The 26,736-nt window shown below is 44.4% G+C and overlaps 2 protein-coding genes across 8 annotated transcripts in view; one reads left to right on the top strand and one right to left on the bottom strand.

Annotated features, from left to right (window-relative positions):
- Positions 1-11,823: 11,823 nt before the first annotated feature.
- LOC120598927 (carbonyl reductase [NADPH] 1) lies at positions 11,824-17,476 on the bottom strand. Its single transcript, XM_039858077.1, has 3 exons — positions 17,025-17,476; positions 16,374-16,481; positions 11,824-12,498 (listed from the first exon to the last, which is right to left on the bottom strand). Exons 1-3 carry the CDS (start codon positions 17,311-17,313, stop codon positions 12,062-12,064), a joined length of 834 nt encoding a protein of 277 aa, XP_039714011.1. The 5' UTR covers positions 17,314-17,476; the 3' UTR covers positions 11,824-12,061.
- Positions 17,477-22,040: 4,564 nt separating this feature from the next.
- The window catches only part of SETD4 (SET domain containing 4), a 36,970-nt gene continuing 32,274 nt past the window's right edge, over positions 22,041-26,736 (top strand). Inside the window, exons 1-2 of one of the 7 annotated variants that reach the window (XM_039858073.1) lie at positions 22,041-22,075; positions 23,942-24,117. In XM_039858073.1, the coding sequence (XP_039714007.1) occupies positions 24,045-24,117 (73 nt within the window). In that variant the 5' untranslated portion in view covers positions 22,041-22,075; positions 23,942-24,044. Of the gene's footprint in view, positions 22,207-22,326; positions 22,960-23,941; positions 24,118-26,736 lie in introns of those variants that run through there. The other 6 variants (XM_039858072.1, XM_039858074.1, XM_039858070.1 and 3 more) reach the window with 6 other exon arrangements.

Raw genomic sequence — 26,736 nt, 5'->3', positions numbered from 1 at the left:
GACCATTGTAACTACCAATTTGTACTTCTTAATCCCTTCTCCATTTTAACGCCCCTCCAATGTTGTAGCCGCCAGCCCCCGAAAGACACACGGACCACCAGAAATCAGTGAGTTATAGGAAACACGCTCTTTATCCAGCCAGCTGGGTCTGCCAGGGGTACGCAGACCCCAAATTAAGCAGCCCCGAAGTGTAGAGGTACGGGGTTTTTAAGCCCTAAATCCCATTCCTCATTCTGTCTTAAACACAAAGGTCTATTTTTCTCCTATTCACTACCGTCAACCCACAGGTCGGGTGTGCAAGCGAGGGTACGAAGCAGAAAGCTTATTTTTAGAATGTTATGTTCCCATGGGTGATAGCCAAGCAGTAATTTTCCAGCCAGCACACCAAGATGGTGTGCTGGCTGGAAAATTACTTCTTAAAATATAGCGACCACACCCAAAGTTAATAATTCCTCTGTGTTGATTATTCAGTCAGTGCTCGAATTTCCTTGATTGCCTTAATCATTTTAGAATTGTTTTGTTCAAACCAGGATTTAATCCAAGTTCATAATAATCATATTACACTAGATGTATCTCAAGTCTCTTTAACCTATGGTTGTCCTGTTAGATAGCCCCGGTTTAAAAAAAGAAAAAAAGGAAACATGTTATTGGTCCTATAGAACTTTCCAGTCTGGAGTTAGCTGGCTCCTGCCCTTGGTCTTCTTTGGCTTCCTTTATTATTATATCTACAAGGATGATTAGTTAGCATGGATAATTCATAGCAGCTTCTTCCTCGCTGTCAGCTACTCTCTGCAACCCAGCGCTTGTCCTCAAAGCATCTCTGCAGTACTTTCCACAGATAGCCCTGTTTTTGCCTCGTGTTTTACAATAAGTCTCCGAAAAGCTAAGAACAGGCTAAAACCGAGGATAAGGAAGCAAAGCGGGAGAGAGAACATTCCGACGGAAGGGAATCTAAGAGCCACGCAGTCCGGAAGGGCGCATTTAAGCATTTCATAACCTAAGGCAACAGCTTTTTACTTACAGGTAGGCTTTTTGTTGCGTTTGGGTGGCATTTTGGGAAGTCGATTAGGGTCAGAATCAGATACACGATGTGCGAGGTGTTGTGTCCGCATCCGGAGTGTGGGAAGCAGGCGTCTGGTCCTGCTTCTGTGGTCTTCAGGGACAGGTGCGGGCTTTAGGTGGGGGGCACACCTGTGTTCTGGAAGCCACTACGATTTGGACGGAACTGCATTCTGAAGAACATCAGAAACCCAGCTTACTAAAGGCTTTGGTGGTTTGCTCCTAAAGTACCCACAAGGGAATGTCCTCCTCAGCAGCCACTTTGGATGAGGCCAAGTAGGGGAATGGACAAGCAAGAACTTGGAGCACAGAATCAGAGTTGAACCGAGACATGTGCCTCCCTGCCAAGGCTGGACTCCTCACAATTTCTGCCCAGAAGATTTTTTCTTTTTATCATTATGGACTGCGTGTTGGCTTCTTGAATTTCCCTTTCTTGCCCTTTCCCATTGGGCATTTTTATCATGGCTTTCCTGTTCGGATTCCGTGATTGTATACTGGGTGAGTATGTGGAGTGGGAGCTATAACTTGTTTATTCACTTACACATTTGAGTCACAAGGAGCTACTTCCCGACATTGGGTCCAGTGACCGGCTGGGACTTCTGTTGGTCTTCCTTGGGGAGTGGTGAGTGTTGTTTCTTTCACTCATAAAATGATTTGATTTTTTTTTTTTTTGGAACTATCTGAATTTTAGATGGGCACGTGGGCGCCCAGCTCTAAACCACATTTTCAGCTGCCCTTGAAGTTAGGCGTGGCTGAGTCACTCCACTCTCTGTCTGTCTTTACATCGCCTTCTCCTCTGTGTGCCTATGAAGAGTCTCTCTGCCTCTTTTTATTAGGACACCTGTGATGGCATTTGGAGACACTCAAATAATCCAGGATAAGTCCCTCCTTTCGAGATCCTTAGCTTCATCACTTCTTTAGTCCTATAAGGTGATATTCACTCTTTTGCCATAGAAGGTAATATGGATTCTAGGATTTAGGAAGTAAAAGTACCTGAGGAGGAGCATTTTTAAGCCTAACAGGCTTGTTAAACAGACCAAACGGAAATGCTCTCATAGTCACATCCTCTGTCTCCAGCATTAGAAAACAAATCCAGTAGCTAGCTTAGCCTCAAAAGATCGGTTTTTACTTCGTCTTCAAGAATCAACCTTCCCAAACCAGCATCTGCTCGTTGCTAACTCTAGTGGTTGGCTGGGTCCCAGAGCCTCTGCGTCCCAGCAGGCCCATGGCCACCAGCTCTCCGAGGACTATCTAGCCACCCACTGGTTCCTGAGCATCTTGGAACAGAGGCGGTCACTCTTCGAATGTTTCAGAGGTTGTGAGTGAGGAAGAGCCCAGAGAAGAGGAAATCTCCCAGTTTCTTCTTCTTCTCCCGTCCATGGTTTGATAAATCCCTTTTGTGGTTAGAAAAATGACTGGGCTTTTCCTGCTGGGCCAGCCCTCCTCTCTGTGCAAGGGTGGCCAGCCGAGGTCTGGTGCCAGCTGGCAAGCTGCCTAAGGGTCTTGCAGCCTGGCGGGCTGACCGCCAGTGAGGCCTTCTTATACCGTGGCGGGGCGAAGGCTCGGGTCCGCTGAGGTATTTTGAATCATACAAAAAGAGTGACAAACAACACCATACCTTCGTTCACAGGCAGACCACGGTGGCTTCTCAACACAGCAAATGCAGAGCCTTGCCCTAGGCCAAGGACAGTCCCTGGGGAAAAATCCAGATATGTGCCTGTGTGATGGGGCAGGGCCCCTGGGCACATGCTGAACCACTGGGGGATGCTGAGGCCAAGGCTGAGATCCTGAGATGTGCCTTAAACAACCCCCCGACCCCTCAAAAAAAAAAAAAAAAAGAAGCGAGAAGACTGAACTTCTCTATTCACACTGGCCCCAAAGACAGGGAAAACCACAGGCCTGATTCTTGGCTCTCATGTGGCTTTCAGCATCGCGCCATTGAGCTGAGGACAGAGGCTGTTCATTCCCGCAATGAATTTTGAGGCTCCCTGAGGTGGTGACGTGAGCTCCTTCTGGACACATCTTCATGTTTATTCTCTTCCATAATCCCCTGCAGTAGCAGCCAGAGTAAAAAAAAAAAAAGTGTTCAATAGTGAAAACAGAACTCACCACCCCCCCAATTCAGTCCTTTCACAAACGTCTCTATTGACAACTTGTAAGTAGAGCTTCTAAAAAATGGAGATTTTCTTGATCTAGGAAGAATTTTTGCATATGTGCAAAAGTCTTAGACTCTCTTGCATCACATCTGAGGCAAAGAGTTTGTAAGACTCAAAAAAGAAAAAAAAAATCTTAAAGCTACTACATATACAAATAAGCTAATGCGCAAAACAGAACTATAGGTCTGTCTGTCCCAAGAGTTGGGTCAGTGAAATCTGCATCAAGAAAGGGGCTTGGCTCTTCTGGGGCTGGCTCTGGTGCAGACACAGGGTGTCACTATTATTAGAGTCACGCAAGTCTCTGAGGCTGTCCCCAGGAGGACTCAGCTTACCTGCCCCCTCCTTAAGCTGGTTCATGGGGAGGGTAGGCTGGGCTTCCAGGCACCCCGGAGCCGGAACACAAAGTGATATTGGAGAAGCTGTGAAAACGGTTCTGGTCCTGCTGCCAGCGGGGTATGGGAGCAAAGCCCTGGTGGGTGGCCAGCTCCTTGGGCCGTCAGAACACAGAGTCCCAGCCAGCGGCACAGAGAGCTTGAAGAAATGTGACCCGGGAGGAATCCGAGGAGAGATGAAAGGGGCTGCCTCTGACTGCGAAGGCCACTGTGCCCGGGATGGTCACGGCCTGGTGCAAACGAGGCTGGAGCGGTGCAGTGGGCAGAGGCTCCTACTGCTGGTCGTGGGCTTAGAGATCCTGACTGTGCCTGTGAGAGAGTTGGAGCGGCCCGAGGGACCCTTTGCGAAGGCCGGCAAGTTGGGACTCAGATTTTATTTCTGGATTTTATCTCTAGAATCTCCTGGGCACTGCAGACCCTGATCTCCAGCGAGTGCTAAAAACATGAGGCTGGTTGGCGTGGAGGCCTGGGCAGAAAGACCCCTCAGTGCCTCTGGTCCATGGGGAAGCAGCTGTCGGAAGAGTCATCTTCGTGCTCAGGTCAGCCTGTGAATCTTGACGGGGTCGAGGAGCTAGCCCAAAGCAGCAGCGAACTTTGTTCTGTGGTGAGGTGCCCCATGCTGGGAAATCTAAGACTTCTTGCTCCAGCCGAAGCTGGCAGGTGATGAGCTCCGCTAGCAAGTCACTGGGTGGGGAGCTTCTTGGGAGGGACAATTACTTGAGAGGATGAGACCAATGCTGGTCTTGACAGCACTGACGTGAAGTGACTCTCAGGATTCAGACCTGACCACCCGGATTCTGCTGTTGGGTTGTCCACGCTGAAGACCCTGAGTGGGAGCACATAAGACTAGAGTGGTGGGCAGAGGCCTCTGATTCAGAGGATGAGGTTACTCTTTCCCAACTGCAGTGCCATAACCATGACTTTCTTGGGACCCAAATGGCAACAGGCTGGGTCAGGACTCCTTCGGAGCCTAGAATATTGTTTTGGAACTTCAGTTCATATCGGTCAAAAGCATCGAGAGTTCCGTAATTGCCCTTGTCAGGTTTTCTGCACCTTGTAGCAAACGGGGGTCCACGTCCGTAGGCGGACTCCATAAGCTGGGTTCAGAGCTGTGTTCTCCCAAATTAGCACCATGAATCCCACGGTATCTGTGTTCCTGCAGCTGCCTCCTGGCTTCGTGTCTTCTGTTTGAAACTCGAACACTAAGTTGGTTTCCCCGTGCGTGGTCATCCTTCTCGTCTTGGAGGCATAGGTTAATGATTCCAAGGGGTGGAGAATTCTCACAGCTTTCTGTTGGAGGAAGTAATCGAGAGGGCATGACTGCTGGTGGACCCCCAAGCTGGACCTAGGCTTTCCGCTAGGAGTGTATGTGCATGAAACACAGCAGTGCTTTAGGGACGTTGAGAGTGGTCATGGGGTTGGGGTGGGAACCAGCACCAGTAATGTGCACAGTGATGGGGGTCCCGGCCCCACACTGCTATGCTGCCTCGCCCCACCTCCAGTGACTCTTCGGTATTTCTTTCCTACGTGTTTCCCTTGTGTCTCTCCCCAACCCGCCCCCTGCACCCCACACACACATACAAATTCTCACCCACCCAGGAAGCAGGTAATATCACATGGGAAAGAGAGATGGAATCAATGACTTGGAGAGGTACTCCTTGAAGGCATAGTTTTAAAAAATTGGTTATATTAACTTATTGTCATATCTCCAACTTTCATGGTTTTGCACTGATTTATAATGCAGTGGTTTCAATGCGTTTCTTTTCTCTAGTACTACTGGGAGATGTAGTGTGCCCCCGTTACTGACAGCAGCTTGCTGCAGCTGTGCTTCTGAGTTTTGAGTTGCATAGATGACCGTGTTAGAGATTGGGGAAAGTAAAGTAAGGGAATATGCAACTTGAGAAAACCACTCCCTCATTTTTATACTCCTTATCCCAGAATCATTGGCTATAAACACTATGGAGGAAAATACCTTCATCAGGTATTGTGTCCTACAGCTTTGACCCAAGCGCAGCTGAGCGCCAAACAGTGAGATATACAGTAGTGATCAGCAGGTAGCTCCATAGTCGGGGAGGCTTTTTTTGTAGGATCTGATGAGAGGAATCCTCCGCTTGCAAATTAGTCTCTTACCACTTAATCTCTTACCAAGCTCTATTCGTTCTTTGTGTGTTTGTTTTTGTTTTTAGCTAAATATTATAGCTCCTCAGGAAAACATAGCTCTGTTGAGTGACTATGACACCGTATGGAGAATTTCACACTGGTCACAGCATTAAGAGCACCCGGTTTTGGTACCAAGCCCTACTTGTAAGTCTCATTGAAGTACTAATTTGTATGAAAGATACCCAGGCATCGTTTTAATGGAGAGAAAATTCTCATGTTTTTGTGTGTAACTTGAGAGAAGGTCTTGGGTTTTTGGCTATCTGTCTTGTTATAATATTCGCCATATTTAAAATCACACAGGAGTTAAATTCTATCACCTAGAAATCAACTGATTCACTAAGGAGACTGGGTGTCATTCAAAAGAAGGTGGTGACAAACCCAATGGTTGGTTGAATTGTACATTAGAGCCATGGGGTGACCAGGGGTGCAAAAAACAGTGCTAAGAATAGGGGTCCAAATGGGTACCATCATTAGGAGGTAGAAAAAAGCTATTCACCATCCGAAACCTTAAACCAGCAGAGAGAGAAAAAAGAGCTAGGCAAAGAAATAACCAAACATGTGAAGACATTTACGTCAATCAGTGTTCCAGGCATTTGTGATCTAGTTCTCATGTCTTGGGTGGAAACGGTTTCCTTTTCATTGACGTGAAGTTATAGATTAGTGGTCCCCACCCTAAGATTGTCAGTTTCTGAAGCACTTATAAGAATCTTTAGATCGAGAACTTCAATGGCTTTTCATTGGTGTAAAGTAGCTTTATGTCTTTTTGACTGGGCAGTGCGAATCTAAGGATCAATCCTTTGTGATCTGATCACAGTGAGGTGGTCAGTAGAATCTGAGAAGAGTCCCTTGCATCAGATTTGGGAGCTACCTTTCTCTGTTGTCCCTTCTAGAGGACCAGGTTTCCAGGTTTGAGGTCATACAGGCAATGATTGGGAAAATCTTGAGGAAACGCTGCCAGTATCTGTTGATAAGACTAAATATGTCACATTATTCTCTTTCAGCTATAATTGCCTGTAAGAGGATGTAGTCTGGGATGTTGGGTGATATTCTCAGACACATGAAGAGTGAGTTGATGAACCCAAGAAGCAGTTGATCTCATGGATATTAAGGTCATTGGCAACCATTTGTTATAGAAGCTCAAGGGTCTCAGAGATTTTTCCTCTCCTTAACAGTAAAATACAATTTATCCTCTTGACTTTTCCTTGGGATTGAAGATGGTCAAAGCCACACATTTTTGAATGGCAAGGCTTTGCAGAGTTCTTTAATGACAATTCCAGCGACATGGATTTTCCTATTAGGGAAGAGGTAGGCTGGGATTCCCCAAGTAAGAAACATGAAATGAAGCTGTCATTTAGCTATTGTACGAGCTGTAGCTTTTGCCAGGAAAACACTCTAGTAATCTCAAGAATAAATAAAACGTGACCAAAATGCATCCAAAATCTATTGAAGGCAGTAATTTGGGAATGCTCCATGGGGTGCTAAAACCTGGGCTTTTGTTCGTGTCCCGTATTCTGTCAGTAACAGGTGAGGGTGAGCATGCACCAGAAACATCCTTTAGTAAAGATTCCCCACCAACACTGACCAAGGACAGTAGCTAACTTCTGGTAAAGGTCTCCCAGGGTTCATTTCGAGGTCTTCTGGCACTAGAGGTCTTTCTCTTTCCATCTTCATCCAGATCTTTCCTGAGATATTTTTTTCCAGTTTCAGAGCCACTTTCTGACATTTGCTCTGTTGGCTTCATTGAGCCATTCTTGATATTTGGCTTTGAGAAACCGTAAGAACCACGATTTCAGTAAGAGCTACCTATTTGGTATGATGTTTAAGCCAGAGAATTTCTTTCACCTCGAAGTTGTTCTTTTATTGAGTATGTTGCTATCTTTATAATGGCCATTTCAACAGAAAACAAAAAAGTTTCAAAACTTATCTAAATCAGGTATGAGTAAAGCTCTGGGTAGGATTCATTCTGCAACAAAACTTTTCTGCATTTGTGGACCTGTGAAAGTAGAAAGCAAGTTATCTGTTTCCAACGTGTAATAGTGGGACAGTGTAGGATAATGGTTACAGACATTTCCATTCCAGAAGGGAGAATATGGAAGATAGGGAGGAGTCACTGGTCCCAAGCAATTTTGGAATCCAACAGGGAAAATTCCATTAAATTTTAAGGCCTGTGAGAGTAATCCCCTGCGGCTTGAGACTCCGCCTTCTTAGGCCACTGCTTCTAGTGACACTGCTCTGTCCTCTGCCTGTACACCGTGTAGATGGCTCTCATCTCCATGCCTGTGGTTTCAGCCTCTGGGCCTAAGGCTCGGCCTTCAGAGTTATCCTTTCTTGTCCCTAAAGAGCAGCATATGTTTGCAGCTGAGTAGTTTTATTAGCCTATTTCACGACTCTAGAATTTGGGGAGTCCGGTAGCCTTCTTTTTAATTTTGTCCTGTCTTTGTCCCCTTCTGTCCAATCTGACAGTATTTATACTGACATAACATTGTCAAAAACCTTGTGTGTCTCCCATATATGTCACGGGAAGCCCCACCATTGGAAAAGACAGTTTTCTACAGGTCTTTCCTAGATAACACCACCTCTACTCCTGGCTTCTGCAGAGATAAGTAAATTAGAAGGCATTCTCTTCTAGAAGGAAGGCAAAGTATGGGTGTCAGCCTGGAAAGGTGATGAGCCTTTAGTGAAGAGGGTCAGGCTCACCAAATAATGCTGTATAATTCGAGAATGCAGCATTGGGAATGGGATTGTATCATGACCCAACAGGGGCTCTTGACTATCTTAATACAGGTGGAGGCCAAAGTGACCATTGGCAGTGGCTTTTGCCTATCTGCTGAAGGAGGCTCAATAAGTACACCTCTGGGGATCTTATGAACTTATAAACTTTCGGTTCTATGGGGGCACTTGTAATGCACATCAATGAAATATGACTTCCCTTGCCCTGAGCACAGATCACGAAAGGACACATCTTGTAGTACAGTTAGCAATCGAAACTGTACGGAATACCATCCATGTCCTATAGGAGGGGGGTGAGCCCTGCTCTCCAGCAATACCAAGGAAAACTAGTCTCAGTACAAGCCTGTGAACTGAGACGGGGTGATCGGCTTTGTTCCTAACTGACTTGGAACCCAGAAATAACCAAACCATGGCCAGTTGAAATGGTGCCTGTCTGCAGTAATCTCTAGTATATAGGCAAGATCAATTCTGTTGGGAAGGTATCACAAGTACCTTTAGAATTCTTACTTATTTGTTCCAAAATGGAATTGAACTGTGATATGTTGTAACACTGGTATTGTTGAAAAGATTCAATCGCCTTATGAAAATAAGTTATGATAATTCTGATATTGACGATCAAATGTATTGGGAGAGTAGGTTAAAGGCTTCTCAGGATTAATACCAATGGAAAATGACTGGCCTAAGGAAGAACTAGATTTTGCTAACCATTAGCTGATTTCTATACTAAATAATTCTGCACAAGTTTATCATAAGGTACAAACAACGGTTGATCAAGTGGGGAATAAAAAACGAGTGGTCAAATTAGTACAAAACTATAAAAATGTATGTAATGGCTATAAAGGATGGATTGTTTATTTTCAAATGTATTTTTAGCTCACACTGTCTCCTCCAAATGTTAGATATTTTTATACTGATGCTTTTGCTGAAAGTCATAATTTTGCCACCAGTCTATTATATATGGTATGGGCTATCTAAAATACTTTCTTTTGATAAATATTATCCAAATTTATCCTAAGCACTTCACAAAATGGCTATTGTGTGGATTTCTCAGTTTAGCTAGATATTCCATCCATGGGCACCAAATTTTTCTGAGATTACACTCCTTTACGGATTGACAGTCCTCAGTGAGAGGCTCTCTTCTTTAATTTTTTAAAAAATCTGTTTACCTATAATCATTCTCATTTTCTATAGGCCCTTGGTCGTCGTCTATGATAAATGTCCTCTTCTCTTTTCTTCCCTCCTTGTTCTAATTGTTAGGCCAGAACACAGTCATTGTAATTCCATCCACATGGCCACCACCTTTACCCTTAGTGACTGCTGCGCATGGCATTCACGGCTAGACCCCATGGTAACGAACCACTGGGCAACCCCAGTCACGTCAAACGGGACCACACTGAATTACAACCAGTGGTGTTTCCCTCTTACGCCTACGTGGACAAATGACTTTAAAGAATCTGTGACCTTGCTACCGTCCCTCTCTCCCAGAAAAAGAAACAATTATTACGGTTTAGTGACCAGACCCTAGGTAAGTCCAAATTTGAGATCAACGACCTTCAGGGGTTGTAGTTACCTCTTCACCCTATATTTGGATTAAAGAGATTCACATTAATCCAGCTAATGAGAGGCCTGGTTCTGACCTTGTGTAGTAAACAATGCCTTTTCCCTGTCTTTCTGTGTTCCCCCACCAGATACTACCTCATTTGTAGCCAGGATATCTTGTCCTATTTGCCCCAGGCTAATACCTCATGCACATTAGAAACAGTATTCTGAGGCTTATCCGTAGAGACCCCAATCTGTATATTACCGATGACAGAAATTCCAACTCAGATGTGATTATCTGGGCATTCTACCTGGGGGAAGTATTTACTCATCGTTTTTGTGGACAATCAGAGCAGTACTTCCCTGATGGGAATGATACACTAGAAAAAGATGGTCAGAAACATTCATAGGGTCTGGCCATTGCCTATTTGTATAGACATTCTGTCTCTTACATGGCCTGGTTGGAGGACCTCCGGTTTCTGGTCTGGCATGTAAGACGTTTGAAAGTGGACACATGATCTTAACAAGTAAAAAGCTGAAAAAAAAAATGGATAAAATCAAAACTCTTCTAAGATCTGTAACGGAAGTGAGGTCACAGAGAAAACTGCTTCCCAAAATGGAGAGACTGACCAGCTAATACAGAGGAATCGACTTACTGGAGCTGAGCTCTATGAATTGAAACCTCCAAGGGAACCAGTGCGGGGGTGAAGAAATCTGAACTGTGAGTGAGGAATTGCTGGAGGCCCAGTGTGGACAAGTCTGAGACACAGCAACTCCAGGGGGACCCTGCCATGAAGGGGCCCTTTCATGCTTTTTTTGAGTTTTACTTCCTTGAGCTCTACCAGGTTCTCAGAGTGAATATCAGTGGGAAAATTCCCTTGTGCTTCTGGCAGGTGGAGCAGAAAAGAATATGTTCTGAAATCAGGAGAAATGAAACCAGAGCCTAATCTCTTGGGGTTTTATCAGAGACTAACCAACCAGAGGGAAGAGAAATACACAGCCCATTCTAGCCATCCTGTCTCATCTGGTGGGGAGGTAGGACTGAGAAGCTTATGTGAAACTCATAGTCCACAGACTGAGACCTAAGCTAGCATGACAGAACATGCCCATCTCCCACACCTCACCACGTTACTAACATTATTTACAACCACTGCTTTTACCCAGTACATCATGCCTGGCTATCAAGAAAAAATTAAAAGATGTTCTAAAAGACAAAACGAAGTTTGAAGAGACAGAGCAAACATCAGAACCAGACTCAGACATGGCAGGGATGTCAGATTTGCCAGATTGGAAATTTAAAACCATGATTAATCTGCTAAAGGCTTTAATGAACAATATAGACAGCATGCAAGAACAGATGGTCAATGTAAGTGGAGAGATAGAAATTCTAAGAACTGAAAAGAAATGCTAGAGAGGAAACACTGAATCGGAAATGAAGACTGCCTTTGATGGGTTCATTAGTAGACTAGACACAGACGAGGAAAGAATCACTGAGCTTGAGATTATCTCGATAGAAACCTACAACACTGAAAAGCAGAGAGAAAAAAAAGACTGAAATGAAAACACGCTAGAATATCCAAGAATGGTGGAGCAACGTTAATGTAAAATACACAGAATGGTAATACCAGAAGGAAAAGAAAAGAAATATTTGAAACAATAAAGGCTGAAAATTTCCCCAAATGAATGTCAGACATCAAAGTACAGATCCTGGAAGCTCCAGAACACCAAGCAGGATGCCCAAAACTATACCTACACATCTTTTCAATCTACAGAAAACAAAAGGACCATTTATTCCTCTATCGATTTTAATTCGTTATTATCAGCACTAACACATGTGTTCTCCCTATAGAATATCACAGAGAACTGCATAAACATCACAAATTACAAAAGGCTTCATAGAATTGGTAGACAATTCAAAGTGAATCCTTGGTAGGGATAGTTTTGACTGTGTTAAACACACTTTGGATCAAATCAGGACGGGTACAACATGGGGCCTATGGATGGAGCTCTATGGGTTGAGCTCACTCACCACTGTTCAACTTTTTTCTCCCTAACAAACTGCCCATGAGGCTCTGTAGCATCCGAGGGCAAAAGGGCCAAGTACACGGGGGTTTCTGCGCCTTCCTCCGGGCTTTTGGGGGCTCTGGATCCCGCCATGTCAGTTCTCACCCACCCTGGACAGCAGGCATTCAGGAGGATCTTGTCCCCTTTCCTCTGCGTGCTCAGGTTCCTGGCCTGGATTCTGGACAGGACCGTGACACCGATTTTCGTCACTCCGTAGGCGTTAGTAGGCCAGCCCGCCTCCTGGTGCACGCCGTTCTTCGTATCTTCCACGAACTTGTTCATGAGCCCCACCAGCTCCTCCTCACTGATGGTCTCGCTTCTAAACTGCTGCTGCAGCTCTGGGCTGCAGCTCTTGAGAGCAATGAGGCTTACGCTGCTGGACACATTCACCACTCTGCCTAAAACACAACAGAAATGGTTACTCAGAAAGGCACACACAAGAATGACAACAGCCAAATTTGCTGGATTCTGGACTCGGAAATTTCCGTCTGAGAAACAATTACTGGTTTGCTGGGAGCATTAATGAAAACTGCCTCTTGGGTGAAGGACATGAAACAAGCCTGAAACCTGTCAGATGGGTAATTATCTCTCAGATGATGTCAGAAAAATGTTTGAATAGGGAGGGAGGGACCCAGAAGTTTCATAAGAGAATGAAAATGGTTTATACAGGAACATGGTAAGGGGGTTGAAAGGAGGTTCTCATTGCATTCAGGAGTAGGCAGCTTCTTTGTCCCAAGGCCATTTTTGACAACTTACACCTGAGGATCTTATAGTCAGGTGTGTAGTGCTCTATGAACAACTGTCTATTGATCAATAAAGATCAATAAAGCTGGCTGGTGTCTGGTGCACAGCAGTTCCAACGTAAATACAGAGCATCTGGTTTGGAAGGCTGCCACCTTGATTGAAGAAGATAATAAACCCAGTTCGGTGGGCTGAATTGCCTGTTTTCTCTGTATTTGGGTTTTTATCAACTTGGGAGCAATGACTAAGGGATGCCCACACAAGGCATGGCCCTCTGGAAGTCATGTGGGAGTTTAGGGAGCAAGTTATCAGAGGACATGTTAAAGTCCATCAGAAGAACCACTGCAGGACTGGAACCAGCAAGTGGATACGCTGGTGTGCTTGTCTGAAGCGGCCATCTGGGTCCCTGAGATAAGTGGAAATGGGGAGCTACAGAGATGCAGAGGTGGGACAACTGCTGACACATGACTCTTCTGCCCCCTGGGGCACAAAATACCAAGGCCCTTTCTATTTGCCAGGACGAGAGACAAAGACTGCAGATGGTTATGGGAGACGCCCCGACGGGGAGGCCCTGCCCAAAGCTGGCAAGCTGGCTTGAAGGCGGTAGCCCCGGAGATGACACAGTCTCTGGACCACGTGGTGCACACCCCGAGGTCAATGCCACTGTTCAAGTAGTACAGCGAGACTGCATCAGAAGACACCGAAGTGGTCTGACGAGCTCCATTTCTGCAGACCGAACCACACGCCTTCATCCTGAGTAGTGGTTCGATGCAGAGCAGAACAGGCAATCGAAACAATGGTCGTCTCAAATATGAGATAAAGGTATGAAGGGCTGACTCACACGCGTTCACGAGCACGTGCTCACACTCATCATGAGGGGTCCGAGGGAGATTCTCCACTGGGTAGATTCTTCTGCTTCTTGGGGGATCGGGGAAAGAGGGGCTCAGGAGGATGCTGCGGTGACTGCACAATTCTTCCCCACATCACCTCAACTTTCTTTTTTCATACTTGATACAGTGGTTCCCAGGACCAGGGCTGCAACCGTGGATATGGGAAGCAGCTATAATCCCTAAGCAGGAAGCCATAACTATAGTTTTACACCTTTAAGTCAGAATCCCTAAGGGCCTGTGGAGTAGACTGTACCTTCATCCCGTCTGGCCAGACTGGAGTGGCAGCGAATGCAGCCATGCTGCTGCCTTGAGCTAGCCCACCAGTTCTGGACCTAAGCAACCCTGTCCTGTAGGGACGGGAGGGGGCTGAAGGGAAGGCACTCGTTAGACTAGAATCCCTGGCAGCAATCAGGATCAGCACAATGGCTGAACTTGATGTCCCTCCGAAAGATGAAAAAGTATGGGGAGAAGCAGGAATGGCAGCTGAGGGTAAAGGAATAAATAAACGAGTTATGCAACAAGAGAAATCCAATATTACATTGGTGCTTCCCGAGGCTCAGAGCAAGAGATGGCATCGTCTCTGAGCTAGACGACACCGGATGCTTGAAAAGGTAAAGCCACGTGTCACCATCAGCACTCCTGCCTGCTTTTGGGACCTGACAAAATCGGGTGGAGCCTTCGAACCCAAGTCGCATGGTTCTGGGAGATACTGCCGTATGAAATGGTTATGAACTGAACTGACTGTTAATGACTCTAGGAATATGCCACCATCTCGATTTTTATCATTCAGTTTCCATGAACAACTGTACTGTGATATGGCTTCACACTAGCCTTGTTGGTAATATTCAATTACCAGATGCGAATGAGTTACATGTTGCTACTGACACTGACAATCAAATGTATTGGAAGATTGAGTCAAAGTCTCCTCAGGATGTAATACTGATGGAAAATGACCAGCCTGATGAAGAATTGGATTTAGCTAGCCATCGGCTAATTTCTGTATTATTAAATTAATGCAATAAGGAAGCCATTGGACTGTAGTGGCTCTAATATCATGGTGTCTACGTAAGCAAAACAAAATCTAAGCCTGTAAATGCCTCAAGGTTACAAAACTGAAACCTAAGGACCACCAGTCCCAAACAGCCAACGAGGCCTGAAGCTGTAACCAATCAATAATTTCCTTACTTTGCTTCTGCCTTTTCTCTTTAATAGTCTCTTCCGAAGCACCTGCTGGTGAAGCATTCCTAATCACTTCCAGCTTGGCACTTCCCGATTCAAATGGATTTTTTTCTCAAATAAACTCATAATTTTTGAATATGCCTCATTTTATTTCTTAAGAATATTAAGTCGTTCTGCACAAATAGTTCTATGCTCAATAAAGTATAAACAGCAGTTGATCAAAGGGAAAATCAAATTAGTACCAAGACAGGAAAATTTATGTAGCAGCTTTATAGGATGAATTATGTTTCTTTAAATCTATCCTAACCCCCACACTGGCTCCCCCAACTATTAGGCGTATTTCTGGTACTTTAGCTGTATCTGCTACATAAATTCTATACTAAGTTTATATGCGAATGATCCTTTTGCTAGAAGAAAGCCTTGGCAAAGGTTCAAGGGACAGCCTATAAAAACAAAAGATTAAGCTTGGCCAAAGGAAGGTTTGGCCTTTTGCCCAGGGATGCTGGGAGTTAATCTTTAAACCCTTGGAATGTCCTGTCTAATAAGACTATTCTTATTTACTGGGGTGGGTAGGGACGGGCTACATAATCTAAGTTAACAATGTGATTATGGTGAGGCTATCTGGTATCAGCTGGACCTCTAGAGGGTCAGCCAAGAGGACAATGAGCCATGACTGTGTGAGCAACCCCCAACAAAAACACCAAACATCATGGCTTAGGTGAGCTTCCCTGGTTGGCGGTACACACATGGTGGCTGGAGGAAATACATGCTGTCTGCAGGACGCCATTGGGAGAGGACAACAGGAGACTCCATGCCTGGTCTTTCCCGGACCTTGTCCTATGAGACATTTCCCACTGTTGATTTGAATCAGTCTCCATTTCCTGTAATACGCTGTAACTTTGAGTAGAATGGCTTTGCTGAGTTTGAAGTCCTTCTAGTAATTACTGAACCTGAGGGTGGTTTTGAGGACCTCCTGAACTTGTAAAGACCAGATACGTACGGTTGGTTTAGCATCTAGAAACCAATTAATGTAATACACTGTATCAGTAGCACATGATCAGAAACAGAAAAAGATTTTAGGGGTGCCTCATTACTTCGTGGTAATGAAGGCTCCACTAGCCTGAGCGAGACCATTCAGAGAGGAACAGATAGGAGGGAGGGTCAGGCACGGAACCCTCAGGGAACTCCAACGGGTGAGGGAAAGGAGCAATTACTGGTCTCTCTGAGGAGACTTCTGAATGAAGGATAAGAGCCAGTTGTGCAAAGACTAGCAGGTCGGAGAGCACTGATGACTGCTGGAAGAGTGTGCAGAGTCCTTAGGCTGAAGGGCAGGCACTTGGCCCAGACGCCACAAGGCCAGTGTAGCTGAGCAGGGAGAGGTAGCAGGGGCCTGAAGGTGTGACCAGAAGCAGGCAGGGACAGATGGTGCCAGAAACACTACAGCGTGGGCTCCTTCGACTCACCTTGGGGTTTCATGAGAGGCAGTAGTTCCGTGGAGACATCTCGGGTACCAAAAAAGTTTGTTTTCATTGTCACTTCTGCTTGTATATGAAACGGTGTGGGATCCTTAACTTTTGGGGGAGAAGGAGAGTTAAGAGTTAATAAATAGTGGTCACTTGTGGTAAAATTCCATAGAATGATACAAAAAATAGCACATGTGAAATCTGGTGAATTTTGTGTAAAAGTGGCTCTAGTTAACAGTATTGTTCCAATGACAGTTTCCTCTTTTGATGTACTATAATGTAAGATGGTATCACTGGGGGAGGCTGGGTGAAGGAGGTGCAGTGCGACCGCCGTGAACCAGTCTGAGCAATTTTCTTACTTAAAAATCCATTCAGAATTAACCTAATTGCCCTGAAGTCCAAACCGAGAGAAACTGTGACCACCTGTTAAAGAATCCCAGAAGTCCAAGCCAAGGAAACACAAAAGTCCGTTTGGGTGAAAAGCAACTCAATTTCTCCTGTACTTTGACTTCTCCTAACTTCCGTAGGGAGGCATCCAGCATCCCAGAAGCGAGGAGCCCCACTGCGGTGAATCCCCGATAGAAACAGCCCACCCTGGCTGGAGGTGTTCCAGACTACTCCTCCCCTGCGACCACCCAACCAACCCCTTACACTTGAAGGCGATGCCGGCGTTGTTGACCAGCACGTCCAGGCCCCCGTACTCCTTGCGCAGAAAGTCGCGCAGGGCGCGGATGCTCTGCAGGTCGTCGATGTCCAGCTGGTGGAAGCGCGGACTCAGGCCCTCGGCCTGCAGCTGCTGCACGGCCGCCTGGCCCCGCGCCGCGTCCCGCGCTGTGAGCACCACGTCCCCGGAGAACTGCCGGCACAGGTCGCGCACAATGGCAAGGCCGATGCCCTTGTTGGCGCCGGTCACCAGCGCAACGCGGCTGCCGGACGACATGACTGGGTGGCAGACGCGCGGGATACTTGCACGGAGAGCGGATGGGTAGGTGGATGCCAAACGACACCGCACACACGAGAGCTTGCGCGAGGCTCGGACGCGAGTAGCTGCGCGCGGCTGGGGCGCACACAGTTAGCACAGGGAGGAGGCGCGCCCGCGGCCGTGTTGCGGAGTGCGCAGGCGCAGTCCCCGCTCGTTGGGGCTTGGCTTTCTGGGGGCGTTGAGAATGCAAAGAAGGGCGCCGCCGCAGGGTTGGTAAACAGGCCAGCCGAAGGCTAAGGCTCTTGGCTCCTGGCGGCTGTCCGCTGGTCAGCAGAGAATCATTCTGATTAGTCCTGCGAATCCATTTCTTCACTTTAAAATGGGGATAAGATGCATCCTGACAAGCGAGTTTCAGTGTGAGAAAGGACAGCAAAGCGCCATGACTATACTTAATCGGAACCCTTATCCTTGGTTCTCCAGGGTTTTTCCTCGTATTCCCCTAATCAAGCATTCACAGTTGCGCTCGAAGAAATGAGGCTTTTGTAAAGATCCCCCGCTGCCTCCCCGGTGTTTTAAAAAAATGTAGTTCGAATTGAAGTCTTTGGAACTGGCGTTGTGGAACATGGCAAGGCATCAAGTGTGTGTCGATTTGCCCCTTAAGTATGTGAAAGCAAAGCTGCTGTCTTATCCTTGGCTGGTTTTCACATAATAGTGGGAAATATTTACTAAATCATCACAGGGTCACCTCCCTGGATACTTGCTAGGTCAGGAAGTTACCTGTAACCAGGTCCTCCATAGTACAGGTGCAAAGGGGCTTTGCAGTCTTTTCTCACACTCAAAATAACCTTTCAGGATGTATCTTATCCCCATTTTAAAGTGAGGAAATAGATTCACAGAAAGTTCATCAATTAGTTCAGTGAGTGGAAATGAATTTTCTTCCTTAAACTAGTACTTAAAACAGAGGAATAGGTTACTATAAAGTCATTTCATTTCTGTGTTGTTTCTTATGGCAGATGCTGGCCACAAGTGGCCATTTAAATATCAACTTAATGAAAATAATATGATTTAAAATTCAGTTCTTTAGTTGCGCTAGCCACATTTTCAGTGCTCAGTAGTCATGTGTGTTAGTGGCCACTGTATTGGATAGTGCAGATATACGATATTTTCATCAAGGGAGACAGCTCAATTGAAAAGCATGTTTTAGGTGGAATCCAATCATGTTGCAATTTCAAGGTGAGTTTCTGATCAGTTGCAAAAAAAAAAAAAAAAAAAAAAAAAAAAACCAAAACTGACAATCAGAGAAGACCTTTGCTTTTTTTGGCTAAAGCTTTTATTGAGATACTTGTAGATTCATTAGGTAGTAAGAAATAGTAGAGATTCCTTATACTTCACCCAGTTTTTCTTAATGGTGACATTTTGCAAAACTATAGTACAATATCACAATCAGGATATTGACAATCCATCCACCAATCATATTCAGATTTCTTCAGTTTTACTTGTACTGTGTGTGTGTATTTGTATATCCACCACTATAGTCAAGATATAAAACATTTCCATCAGCATGAGTATCTTTCCTGCTGCTCTTTTGTAACCAGACATGTCTCTCTTGCCCTCCTCCTCCCCATAACCCGATCTCCTAGCAACCACTAATCCGTTCATTTCTAAAAATTTTACTGTTTCAAAATATGACATAGATGGAGTCTTCCAGTATGTAACCTTTTAGGATTTTTTTTCTTCCATTGAGAATAATTTAAGAACCTTGTTTTGGATGTTCTCTCTTATCCAAGTATATGCTTCATCTGTCACTTGCTGGCCTATCTCCACACTGCTATCTACTTCTATAGCTGGACAGCCTGTGTGAGGAGAAAGCGGGATGCATTAAATTCACTAGCAGGGCCACTGGGTGATAGTGCAAGGTGCTGGGGGAACTCTGGGCATGGGGAGGGGCCTGCTGTTTCAAAAGGCAAATTCTAAGATGGCCATGAATCATGATTCTCAACCTAATTTCTCATTTTGGTACTGGTATCAACACAAGAATTGATAGGTCAGTGGGATAGGATGTTCCAGAAAATACAGGTATAAAAGATCATGTAGCAATAAGAATTTAGCACATGAGATAAGTGGCATTGACAATAAATGGGGGAAAGAAGGAATTATTCCAAAAATGGTACTGGGAAAAGGGAGCAATGATTGGAAAGAAAAAAGAGAGATATAATGTACGCCAGTTAATTTCTAAAGAGAGGAAAAAGTGCTTTCTCACTTTTTAAATGTACGGTTTTATAGATAAAACCATAAAATGAGTATAAAAAATATAAGTAAAATTTATATTTTTTAGTATGGCAAAACGACGTTGTAAGCGTAGGAACAGGGAAGGCTCGTGAAGGGAAGGGCTGACAGATTTGACTATGGGAAGCTTTTTGAAAATTTGTTCTGAAAAGCATGTTAATTTAAAGCCAGTGAATTAAATTCTATTTAGATGATTCTGTATTATTTTCCTCTGTCAAAGTTGGGGGTTGAGCCTGGTGAGACAAGGGCGAAGGGGTTGAAGGGTGATTTGCAAAAAAAAAAAAAAAAAGATCTCTGTTATTATTGCTAATGGCTAACTTGGAAGGTCCTCCTTAAGTTGGGAGAGTCAAGTCTGAGATCATCCTGGCTGCTGTATGGAGAAAGAATTTTATCACATCTATTAACTTGTGGAATAAACTCACATCTTTACTACCCACTGGTTTGAAGCAGTTATTTGTCTAAAGTATAGTTTCATGGGGTCTTTAAAATAAAAGATGTTGGAAAACAATATTGTTAAATTATGTTATTAGGCTCTCAGGGTCTTCCCTTGCCCACAATTATTTACTTTGACAGAAATCGACTTGACAGCTGGCTTTTCTTCTTATACTTTATGCTTGCTTAGGGTGTTCAATAAGTCTTCCTTTAGGGGTAGAGCACAGACTTTGAGTCGGGGAATCAAATTGTGGTTGAGTTATCTAGTAGATAGGTAACTTCAAACAATTTACTTAATTCTGTCAGAGATAAAGCCAAATGCTAAAGTGGTAAGGATAGATTTTAATCAGTAATATACTATTGCAATAGGGATAAAGGTCCAACACAAACTGAACTCAACTTGGATTTATACAGAGGTGACTAGGCATTTTACAGAGTAGGGAGGGGAAACAGAGGTGCTTGAGTAGAGTCAGGACAGTGAAAAATTCCCAAGGGCTAGTCAGCGTAAATGCCGATTAGACCAGCTCTACTGGCTACACAGAGACTAAGGGACAGAGGCCCTATCCTTTCTGATGATTACATTTCAAAGGAGATACATAATATCTCAAATGCACAAGAGGAAGGATTCTCAAATTGTATAATTTGAGAATTATACAATTCTCAAATTTACTTCTTAGTAAAAAGTAAATATTTACTTTTTAGTAAATGACCCAAGAAAGGGTAGTAAAGGGCCTGTCATCAAGTGTAGGCTAGGACAAACAGTAAAGTCTGTTGGCAGCCTTGAACGCCTTAAGGAGGGCTAGGGTCATTCTAGGAATGTGGCCTTGAGCTGTTAGAAACTATGTTAGTGTTTAAGTCTTTTAATGTGTGGAGTGGAGGAAATCATTTGTGCTGAATCTGTAGATTGTATAGGTGAGGGGTTGAGGCCTCACTGAGACAAAGGCTCCGAAGAGCCAGGCTAGAGTTTGATCAAGGAGAGAAGCTATGTCAATTCCTATCTAGAAAATAGGAGTATACATTACCTTCCTTCCTCATAAAAGGAAAACACTTGTTTCATCTGCCCCTTTCCTTCCCGTCTTGAATGTATTTGTGTGAGAATGTGATGACTGGAACTGCAGCAATCATGAGACCAAAAAGAAACAAAAAGTTGAATAGCCAACTCCCTAACGATGGTATTGTGGAAAATTAGTTTTGAGCTTTGATGACATGACTGAATCATGGGTCCAAATCTGAAACCATCTATTTCCAGCGCCTCTTTTCCTCTCCCAGCTTAATTTTAGAATAGATTTTAGGACATTTGCATATGTCGTTCAGAGATTTCAGGTATATCCCTCATCAAACTTCCCGATTATTAGCATCTTACTATGATGCTACATTTGTCACAATTAAGAAACTAACATTGGAACAGTAGCAGTAACTAAGCTCTACCCTTGATTTGGATGTTACTAGTTTTCCCCTAATATCCCTTTCCTATTCCAGGATTCCCTTCAGAGTATCCCATTACATTAACTGTCATGTCGTGTTAGTTTCCTCTGGTTTATGAGATTCTGAGTTTGTTTTTTATGACCTTTGACAGATTTTAGGAGTACTGATCAGGTGTTTTGGGGTTTGATGTTTCTCCCAAGAGAGAACTGGGGTTCTGGGGAGGAATACCACATGGGTGAGGTACCCTTCCTATGTCCCAGGCATGCTATCAACATAACTCATCACTGATGATGTTAACACTCCTCACCTGGCCAAGGCAGTGCTGGCCAGGTTTCTCCACTTTAAAGTTACTGTCCCCACTTTCCACACTGAACTGTACTTTGGATGCAAGTCACTAAGCAAAGCCCATAATCAAGGTGGGGCAGAAATTGAGCTCAATCTTACGCAGGATGGAGTGTTTACTTAAAAGATATGCAATTCTGCAAGGTCGAACATGGGACGGGCCAGAGAGGGTGTAGTGGGGCGGGGAGACTAGAGCAAAGGGAAGGAGGAAGGGGTGGGGAAGAGAAGAAGAAAGAGGAGTGGGGTGGGTGGAGACTGGCTGCCGGGGCTTGCAGGTTCTAGGGGTGAAGCGGAGGTCGGTGAACCAAAGGGCAGGTTGGGTGCCTGCCCTCAGCGTCCCGCCTAGGACGGGCACCCTAGGAAATTCCTCCCCTTTACTAGGGAAGGAAAGACTCCCAGGCTGGCTCTACAGAGCGCACGTTCCCTGTACGTCCTGTGGGCCACCAGGTTTTCTTGCCCCTGGTCCGGGGTCCGGGGTCCGGGGACCTAGACCACAGCTGGTTTTGCCGGCCTTGGCGCATCCGGAACACACTGCGCATGAGCGAGGCGTGGGCCCGGGGAGGAGAGAGGGCTCCGCCTGGCGACGGGAGACTTGGTTTGGGTTAGTGAAGACGTAGGCGGGCCCGACGGCGCTCAGTCTCTTCCTCTGAGGCCGGCTCTTTGAATCGCGGTCACCTGGGGTGCTGTCTCGGGTCCCCACGTGCCCTGGGCCCCGTGGGGGCCGCCATCTTGGCGGCTGTGCCGGCGCGGATGTGAGCCGGAAAGAGTTCTGGGCCGGGGTCGCTTCCCGTTGCCCAGGTAACGGGAGCCGAGGCGCTGTGAGGCTTGGCTCTCACCTTAATCCGTGTGAAAAACAGTACGGGGTCGGTGCACACACCTCCGCCAGGCCCGGCGTTATACTGCGCGGACAGTAAACTCGCATTAGGCGGACGTTCATTTAGCGAGTGTCAACAGGAAGCCGCTGTTGGGGCGCTGGGAGATGCGAAGGGGCCGGAGGCCGGGAGTTTGTGAGCCGCGCGCGTGAGGCCCATCCGGTCCGAGGGCTGCGGGCGGCGGGCACCGGGCGCGTGGGAACTGCAGGGCGGCTCGCGGCTGCGTCCGGAGACTGGTGGGGGCACCGTGTGGCTAGCCGTGCTGTCACCCCGGCTCCACGTGTGACGCTCGCTCGCCGGACCCCGGGTGCGTTGTGGGGCCTCTCGTGCCGAGGGCGGGCGCAGCGCTGGGCCCCGGCGAGGACCCTTCCGCGGCCGGAGGGCGATGTTAATAGTGTCCGGAGCTCTCGTCTTGATTCATTTCTGTCCGGTATTTTTTAGTACTAGATTTAAAAAGCAGTCGTATGGTTAAAATGCACAGTTATGCACGGGAGCAATAGTCATAGAATGCCCGTCGTGTACTCATGCATATGTAAATCACAGAATAGGATACAAAAGTAATAGTAAAAGCCCCCTCCCCTTGTACATTTTGGAATATCTTTCCCTAAATCCTCTTGTTTTATAAACATATGTAGTGTGCTCAAAAGCAAACCTAAAGGGGCCCATTGAGTAATGTTCTGCAACTTTATTTTTTCACTTAATATATTTTGGACATTTTCCCGTCTTAGCACATATTTTCTTCTTGTTAATGGCTGCATAATACTCCACTCCATTATCTGTACCATGCTGTTGTTTTCAATGGATTTCATTTTTATGCTTCCAAGGAAGTAACATGTAGAAACTCTAGTAGTCATTTTAGAGTCTATCATAATTTCTTTGTTTTGTCTGCTTGGCCATCATTTTCTCTAATTTGTTGCAAATCCTATTTAATTATTTCAGGCTCCTGGTTCTAAGAACAAACTTACTTCATGCTGAAAGAGGATTTTTTTTCCCTCTGACTTTCTAGCTGATGTTTATTCAAAAGTATTAAGTTGGTACTTAGTAAATGTTGATTTAGAATTGAGATATTTAAGTCACTAAAGCACATGATTATCAAGTCAGTTATGAGGATTTCCATGATTAATCATTATTTAGTAGGACCTCAAGATAAAACTTTTGGAGGGACTAATAAAATAGGCATTTCATTACTGCACAAGGGGTCACAATTTAGTCCACAGAGTAAACGCTTTGTATACAAAAACATTTTAGAGAAATGGTTTATCTAACAATATACTTTTATATATTTAAAGCCTGACAGGTGCAAAGAACAGTGATTATCATATGACCGGGCAGAAAGGCGAAGGAAATGCCTTTTATTTTAGATTGGGCAGCTAAACAAATTACAGTTTTAGTATGAAGAAGGGAAGAGGAAGAACAAGCCGGATCAGAAGACGAAAGCTCTCCAAAAGTTTTGAATCAAGAGGAGGTACAGTTTTGATTTTTTTTGGTGCCAGTGACGAAAAAAGTAATCTTATGTTGCTTGGTATTAACAGAGGCACATAACTTTTCTCAAAGGCATATGGGTGGTGTTCATAGAGGATATTTCTTAATACATTTTTTTTTTAATAGTGCCATTATTTTCTTTTTAACCCTCGTGGGAATATGTGACCGTATTTCTCATCGCTTCAACTATGTCTTTTCTGAAGATGACTCCCAGGTTTCTGTTTTTGGTCCTGACCTCTCTCCTGACCTCTGATTACCTGTAAGATAACAATGTTTGGTTAGAAATTCATTAGTTCAAGTTCGGTGTAACCCAGTTTGGACCACATACTGTATGTGAAAGTGCTTGGCCAACTGGAAAGTCCTACATGAATGCAATTGTTATTTTTGATAAAAATTAATAACACTTCTCGTAGTTGACCCCATGCATGTCAGCACCATCTGGGGTAATCCTTGCGACTGTTGTCCTCTTCGCCCTCTGTAGCCAGTATCCTACTAAATCTTGCCTGACCGTTCTTAGGTTGACGTCTCCCTGTCTGTTCTACGCATAGGTGATTTCACCTGGCTCTTTGCTGGTTTACCTACAACTTTGTTTTGCTTCCCAGCTGGTTGTTCCATTTGTTACTGTCAGTCTAACTTTTCCAAGGGACTGTTTCCATGTCACTTTTTTTGTTCAGGAGCCTTCAGGGATGCTCTTTCCTTTTTTAATGATACCTGTGCTGACATCAGCTCCCTGCATGAGTGGCTCCACCCTGCCATTCTGTGCATTCGAAATGTTCTCTATTCACCGTTCCCTGAGCACACTCCACACACTTCTACCTCTGCAATTCCTCAAAATGCTTCTTCGGCATCCCAGAACATCCGCTTTCCTTCCCCCTGCTTGTTCATTTTCTCTCTAACCTTCAAGACTGAGCTGAGATCTTATTCTTGGTAATGCCATTTCCAGTTCCCACTAACGTCACCCTTTGTTATTGTGCTTATTGGGTATTATTCTTAAGGACCTACTGGTTTTCCAGTTGTTTTTCATGGAAATCTTGTTTCCCAACTAAGATGTCAGCATTTTGAGGGTGAAGAACACATTGAACGTTTCCCACAGTGGTCAGTGTTGTGCCGTGTGTATAGTATTTGCTCATTAAATACTCATTTATTAGATGCTCTTACTGTAAAATCTGTTCTCTAGGTCATGATAACATATTTTGGGAACCTTATATCTTGGATCAAATATTTAAAAAAATCCAGTTTTATTGAGGTATAATTGACATACAATGAATGTCACATATATAAGGTGTATGATTTGATAGTTTGGCATATGCATACACACAGGAAATAACCACAATCCAGATAATGAACGCATCCGTCACTCAGGAAGTGTCCTTGTTTCCCTTTGTTATCCTTTCGTTTTGCCCCTCTTTGTACCCTCCCTCCCACTATCCTCAGGCAGCCTCTGGTCTCCTTTCTGTCACTAAGGGTTTATTTGCATTTTATAGTTTTATATGATCATATAGTATGCATTCTTTATTATCAGCTTCTTTTACTCAGCACAGTTGTTTTGAGATTTTTTGTTGTGTATATCTAGTTCATTTTTTATTGCTGACTGTATTCCATGATTTGTTTATCCTGTTGATGGACGTTTGGCTTGTTTTCATATTTTGCCTATTGTAAAGCTGTTATGAACATTTGTGTACAAGCCTTTGCATGGACACATGATTTCTTTTGGGCAAATACCTAGTAGTAGAATGACCAGATCGTATGGTAGGTGTATGTTTAGCTTTTAAAGTAACTGCCAAACTGTTTTCCAAGGTGGTTGTATAATTTCCTGTTTCCACCAACAGTTTATGAGAGTTCCATCTACTTTACATTCTTGTCCACACTTGTTATTGCCTTGTCTTTTTGGTTATAGCCCTTCTAATAGGTGTGAAGTGCTATCTTATGGTGGTTTTGATTTGTATTTTCCTAATGACTAGTGTGCCTATTTGCCGTTTATATAGACGGTCTTTGGTTAACTCATGTTTTGCCCATGTTTTTATTAGTTTTTTTTTCTTGATTATTCAGGGTTCTTTAAGATATTCTGGATACAAGTCCTTTATCAGATATGTGATTTGTAAATATTATCAATCGTTCTGTGGCTTGTCTTTTCATTCTCTTGACAGTGTCTTTTGCAGAGCAGAAGTTAAAAATTTGATAAAGTCCAATTTATCAGTTTGTTGTTTTATGGAAGAAATTTGCCTAATCCAAGGTTGCAAAAATTTGTCCTGTTTTCCAGAAGTTTTATAGCTTTAGTTTTTATATTTAACTCTATGATTCAGTTTGAGTTAATTTTTAGATATGGTCCAAATGTGGATAGTTCATTTCTTTTGCTTATGGAGATCCAGTCGTTGCAGCAACATTTATTGAAACAAAACAAAACAAAACAAAACTATCCTTTCTCTATTGAATTGCCTTTGCACCTTTGTAAAAAATAAGTTGTCCTTATGTGTGTGAGTCTGTTTTTGGACTTTTTATTCTGTTCTACTGATCCTGACAATATCACACAGTCTTTGTTACTGTAGCTTTATAAGGTTTGAAATCAGTATTTGAGAGTGGTTTTGGCTATTCTAGTTCCTTT

Source organism: Pteropus medius, unplaced genomic scaffold, assembly GCF_902729225.1.
Source record: "Pteropus medius unplaced genomic scaffold, Ma_sr-lr_union100, whole genome shotgun sequence".
Classification (NCBI taxonomy): domain Eukaryota; kingdom Metazoa; phylum Chordata; class Mammalia; order Chiroptera; family Pteropodidae; genus Pteropus; species Pteropus medius.
This window is presented reverse-complemented; position numbering and strand designations above follow the sequence as displayed.